This window comes from Palaemon carinicauda, chromosome 15 (assembly GCF_036898095.1).
Source record: "Palaemon carinicauda isolate YSFRI2023 chromosome 15, ASM3689809v2, whole genome shotgun sequence".
NCBI classification, from domain to species: Eukaryota; Metazoa; Arthropoda; class Malacostraca; order Decapoda; family Palaemonidae; genus Palaemon; species Palaemon carinicauda.
In genome coordinates this window covers 134,765,571-134,771,570 of record NC_090739.1, presented here as the reverse complement: position 1 = coordinate 134,771,570, position 6,000 = coordinate 134,765,571, and the positions used below count along the sequence as shown (strand labels likewise).

Sequence of the window (6,000 nt, the reverse complement as noted above, 5' to 3'; positions counted from 1 at the left end):
ACACATTCCACACGAAGAGCGGTAACCGTAGCTCAAAACGAGGCCTGGTCTGCATGTATAGTTGCCCGCCAAACACCACGATCATGTAGGCTCCTATGTAGTAGAAACTCGTCGTCCAGTTGTCTTTCATCCATCGCCGCTTCTCGTAGTTGTCAAAGTCCTCCTCGAATTTAAACACGTAAGAATAATTTGGCATTGTGACCGAATCCATGGCTGGCGATTGTTGTAGTAGAGAGGCGGCGCGGGCGAAGGCGGTTTTGATATGCGGGTAAATACGGGGGAATTTCTTGCTAGTGGTCAACTGCGGCACAGGTTAGGCAGGGGGTAGAACTTAAATTAGCACCGAGGACCGTTAGCAAATCGCCTATCACAGAATTTTGACTTTGCAACAGCGATTTATAGAAAGAGAGAGTGAAATTCGAGCGACGAATGAGCACCAAACTGCCTTGGCCGGTGTGCCGCTGCTGACAGCCGAAGCAGACGACACTAGACCCTGAACTCAGCTCGCATCCCAGACACTCGCGGTGTTCTAAAAAACGGTTAAAAGTTGCCACTTCTGCTGATAACGTTATTTATCTACGTAGCTTACATAACGATAATGCTATTTATACATTGACTAAATATGTAGATTTATAAAATCTGTAATTCAATTGTAACCAATTTCTCATTAAAAAAAATAGTGCTAATTAATTTTTCCAATACTATTCATAATATGGCATGAATCTCGCTATATTGCAATTTTTTACTTCCTATTTCCTATTTAAAATGCATTCTATTCGCTTAAAGCTGCTAGCAAGGTTACCAGTTGTATTGATTTTATGAATGGCTAGTGAAATCGGTAGTGACATCTCATAGCAATGTCTGCTTTCTTTCCTAAACATTTGAAGATTGGTCGGCCATCTTGCCACTCCTCGCGGTTTGAAAACGAACTCGCTATGAAAGATGGAATTTGTGGACGTTAATGGGACACTGCATATTATTATTATTATCATTATTATTATTATTATTATTATTATTATTATTATTATTAATAGCTAAGTTACAACCCTAGTTTGAAATGCAGGATGCTATAAGCCCAAGGGCTCCAACAAGTTAAAATAGTCCAGTAAGGATTGGAAATAAGGAAATAAATAAACTATATGAGAAGTAATGAACAATTAAAATAAAATATTTTAAGAAAAGTAACAACATTAAAACAGGTCTTTCATTAATTAAAGTTTATCATATAAGGAAATGACTTTGGCCAAGAGGAACTCAAATTAGCTTGAATTAAATTAGACAAAAATCCCTACAGTTAAAAAATGTTTTTTTTTTCTTTTTAAGCTAACCTGTTTAACAAGTATTTAAAATACGTTTGTGTTCTTAACTCTATCTACCCGGTTAAATGGATTTATATGACGAAGAGGTTTCACTAGCAAGATAATTGTTCAAATGGTAGAACTTCAAAAGTTCAAACTTGCTGAGAATGTTATTACGTTGAACAGGCTGACATAAGTCTCTTTTTTTTTTAATGTTGGTACTGTTCTTAAAACATTTTATTTTAGTTGTTCATTACTTTCTTGTTTATTTATTTCCTTATTTCCTTTCCTCGCTGGGCTATTTTTTCCCCGTTGGAGCCGTTGGGCTTATAGCATCTTGCTTTTCCTACTAGGGTTGTAGCTTAGTTAGTAATAATAATGATAATAGTAATAAAATAATAATAATAATAATGATAATGATGATGATAATGATAATAATAATAATAATAATAATAATAATAATAATAATAATAATAATAATAATAATAATAATACACTGACGTAAAAATAATTTATTAATGTTGTTTGGTTATGCCTATACTCGCTTCAAGTGTGTTAGCTGCATCATAGGCTATTTTTAACGTTAGATAAGCGACCTGGATATATGGCAATCGTAGTCACAGGTCGGATTATCGTACCTTCACGCGATCATGTCCTAAACGCGTGACCAACCAAAGGTCACAAATGTTTGAAAAACGGATCTCATTATTAAAGTCTTTAACTGATAACCAACTTAATTTCGGTATGAGAGCATCTGTCTTCCATAGAGAGACCATGGATATAATAATAATAATAATAATAATAATAATAATAATAATAATAATAATAATAATAATCTTTATTTCAGCAAAAGCCATATACAGAGTTACAATAAGGGTACAGTGATCTTACACTTTTGACATCGGTTAAAAAAAAAAAAGATGAGATATGCAATAATACCAGTGATATATTATAAACATCAATTAGCAGGTTGACCACAGAGTTCTAAGGTTATCATAGTTATCAATATTTGTTGCTACTTAAGGGAAGTTAGGTTTGACTGGGGTTTTTTTATGGTGGAATAGTGATGATGTAATAGTTCTTCCATCCGAGGTGGTTGCTAAAGGATTAATGTTCTATTTTATGCGCCAATTCCTACGACTGCTGATTTATTACAAGCTATTCTATCTGTTTCCTTCTTTGCTTTCCTCACTGGGCTCTTTTGCCCTGTTGAATCCCTTGGGCTTATAGTATCCTGCTTTTCCATGTAGGGTTGTAGTTTAGATAATAATTATAATGATAATAATAATAATAATAATAATAATAATAATAATAATAATAAAAATTTTGTTTCAAGTCTGTTTGGTTTCGACTTCAGAAGAAGGAAAATCAATATAATTAAGATGGTAGGAAATTAGTCTATTATTATTATTATTATTATTATTATTATTATTATTATTATTATTATTATTATTATCGGCCAAACTACAAACTTAATATAGAATTCTACATGCCCAAGGTCTGCAACAAGGAAAAAAATGGAGAAAAAAACGGCTAAAATATAAAAGAAGAAAAAAAATATATAATATAATTCTTTTTTATTGACTTATCTAAAATTGGCGGTTTTTCCAATATTCGTGATTTCTACATCTGATGAGATCCGGGTCCAAAGGTCCACGCCAGTTCACGCATTGACTTTTTATTTTTAATCTTATTTCACTTGATAATCTTCATATCAGGTTATTCATAGACTCTGTACCATGGTCTTACACTGTCTTGGGTCAGAGTTCTCTTGTTTGAGGGTACACTCATACACACTATTCCATCTTGTTTCTCTTCCTCTTGTTTTGTTAAAGTTTTTATAGTTTATATAGGTAACATTTATATTAATGTTACTGATCTTAAGATATTTAATTTTTCCTGGTTTCCTTTCCTCACTGGGCTATTTTCCCTGTTGGAGCCCCTGGGCTTATAGCATTCTGTTTTTTCCAACTAGGGTTGTAGTTTAGCAAATAATAATAATAATAATATCCTGTTTTTTCCAACTAGGGTTGTAGCTTAGCAAATAATAATAATAATAATAGGGCTATTTTCCCTGTTGGAGCCCCTGGGCTTATAGTATCCTTCTTTTCCAAGTAGGGTTGTAGCATAGCAAGTAGTAATAATGATAATAATAATAATAATAATAATAATAATAATGATAATGATAATAATAATAATAATAATAATTTTAACAATAATAATAATATAATTATTATCATTATTATTATCATTATTATTATCATTATTATCATCATTTTCATTATTATTATTATCATTATTATCACTATTGTTATCGTTATTATTATTATTGTCATTATCATCATCATTATGATTATTATTATTATGATTATTATTATTATTATTATTATTATTATTATTATTATTATTATCATTAGCGAGGTAATGTCCAAGCCGGGTTAAGGAAGCTGCTTCAATATAAAGATAAAACTTTTTTGAAATTGAAGTTTGTGCCTCAAGATAAAATGCTGAATATCGCTGATGTTGCAATATTTGCTTGGTCTTTTTGGGATTCCCTCTTGAAGATGCTGACTCATCTTTCTGGATAAAGTGTCGAGGTTTTACTCTGCAATTGAACTTTCGTGTGTTGCCACTGGAAGTTTTCCATGGTCGATTGTTACGTAAAGGATATTGAGTAGTATTATACATTAGGCGTCGTGAATAAAAACATATATTTTGTATTATTATTATTATTATTATTATTATTATTATTATTATTATTATTATTATTATTATTATTATTATTACTTGCTAAGCTACAACCCTAGTTGGAAGAGGAAGATGATGTAAGCCCAAAGGCTCTAACAGGGGAAAATAGCTCATGTAGGAAAGGATGATGATGTAAGCCCAAAGGCTCTAACAGGGAAAAATAGCTCATGGAGGAAAGGATGATGATGTAAGCCCAAAGGCTCTAACAAGAAAAAATAGCTCAGGGAGGAAAGGATGATGATGTAAGCCCAAAGGCTCTAACAAGGAAAAATAGCTCAGGGAGGAAAGGATGATGATGTAAGCCCAAAGGCTCTAACAAGGAAAAATAGCTCAGGGAGGAAAGGATGATGATGTAAGCCCAAAGGCTCTAACAGGGAAAAATAGCTCAGGGAGGAAAGGATGATGATGTAAGCCCAAAGGCTCTAACAAGGAAAATAGCTCAGGGAGGAAAGGATGATGATGTAAGCCCAAAGGCTCTAACAGGGAAAAATAGCTCATGGAGGAAAGGATGATGATGTAAGCCCAAAGGCTCTAACAAGGAAAAATAGCTCAGGGAGGAAAGGATGATGATGTAAGCCCAAAGGCTCTAACAGGGAAAAATAGCTCATGGAGGAAAGGAAGCAAAGAAATAAATAAACGATGTAAGAAGTAATGAAAAGTTAAAATAAAATATTTTGAAGAGCATTAACATTATATATATATATAATATATATATATATATATATATATATATATATAATATATATATATATATATATATATATATTTATATATATATATATATTTATATATATATATATATATATATATATATATTTATATATTTATAGGTGTATATATATATGTATATATATATATATATATATATATATATATATATATATATATATATATATATATATATATATATAAACAAGCAAGTAATCGTAAAGAATTTCCTCGTTGTCTTCATCCTTGACAATGTTATACCACACACATATGAGAGACAATGCCGACAAGTAACAGCTCAGAATTTTACTACTAGTTAATGCTCCTGATCACAATTACAAATGTGCAGTGGATCAATCTCTGAACATTATGTTGAGAACATTATTTACGTTCGTGGTGTACGCATCGTATAAATACCTTGGGCTCTAGTTAAACATTTAGAGGCCTATACTCATTTTTTTTTAATGTGTATCACATTCCCTTCGATTTAAAAAAAATTTAAAATTTTGCAATTGCATAACACGCAAGAACCCTTCCATTTATTCCTGACCAACAAAAAACCTTGACAAATAAAGGATTAAATGTTAAAGGCTACTCATGAATGACAGGTTAGGGACAGTCACATTGCCCTAGCTAACAAGACACTGACCTAGACACTGACCATATATACAAAAGATCAAGCCCGTTCTCCGCTCAAGCTAGGACCAGGGAGGGCTAGGCAATGGCTCCTGATGACTGAGCAGGTAGACCTACAGGCTACCCCAAACGCCCAATTAGTAGCTCAGAAGGATGGTGAGGTTGCAGACACCACAAGAAACTATCGAGTTTGAGCGGGACTCGAACTCCAGTCCGGCAAGTATCAGGCAGGGACGCTATCAATAAGCCACCATATGGTTGACAACAGTCGACCATTAGACTTGCCTTTGTCTAATCAGGGGTCAGCTTCTTTTTCCGCCGGCTCTAGTTGAAGCATTCAGCTGATATCTTCATACGAATTTCATGACGTTGCGTAACGACCCACTGTGGACTGGAGACTGAACTTGTTGCCTTGACATCATGCTATATTTCCGTCATTTTTAGACGGTAGGTTGGAATCCTTCATTTCTACGATTGGTAAATTTATCTGCTATACATTTCATAAATAATTTTGTTTGAGGATAGGCTAAAATGAGGTCGAGGTTAGAAGTCTTCGTGTCTACATTGGGTAAACTAATCTTGATATATATTTCGTAACTTATTTTGTTTG

At 32.8% G+C, this 6,000-nt stretch overlaps 1 protein-coding gene across 3 annotated transcripts in view; it reads right to left on the bottom strand.

The window, feature by feature from the left end:
- The window catches only part of Baldspot (elongation of very long chain fatty acids protein baldspot), a 156,108-nt gene that overhangs the window by 18,645 nt on the left and 131,463 nt on the right, over positions 1 to 6,000 (bottom strand). The window contains exon 1 of one of the 3 annotated variants that reach the window (XM_068388700.1): positions 1 to 495. This exon is cut by the window's left edge and continues 103 nt beyond it. The exons of the other annotated variants lie outside the window; for them this stretch is intronic. Coding sequence (XP_068244801.1) covers positions 1 to 211 — 211 coding nt within the window. The 5' untranslated portion in view covers positions 212 to 495. Of the gene's footprint in view, positions 496 to 6,000 lie in introns of those variants that run through there. 3 annotated transcript variants of the gene reach the window in all.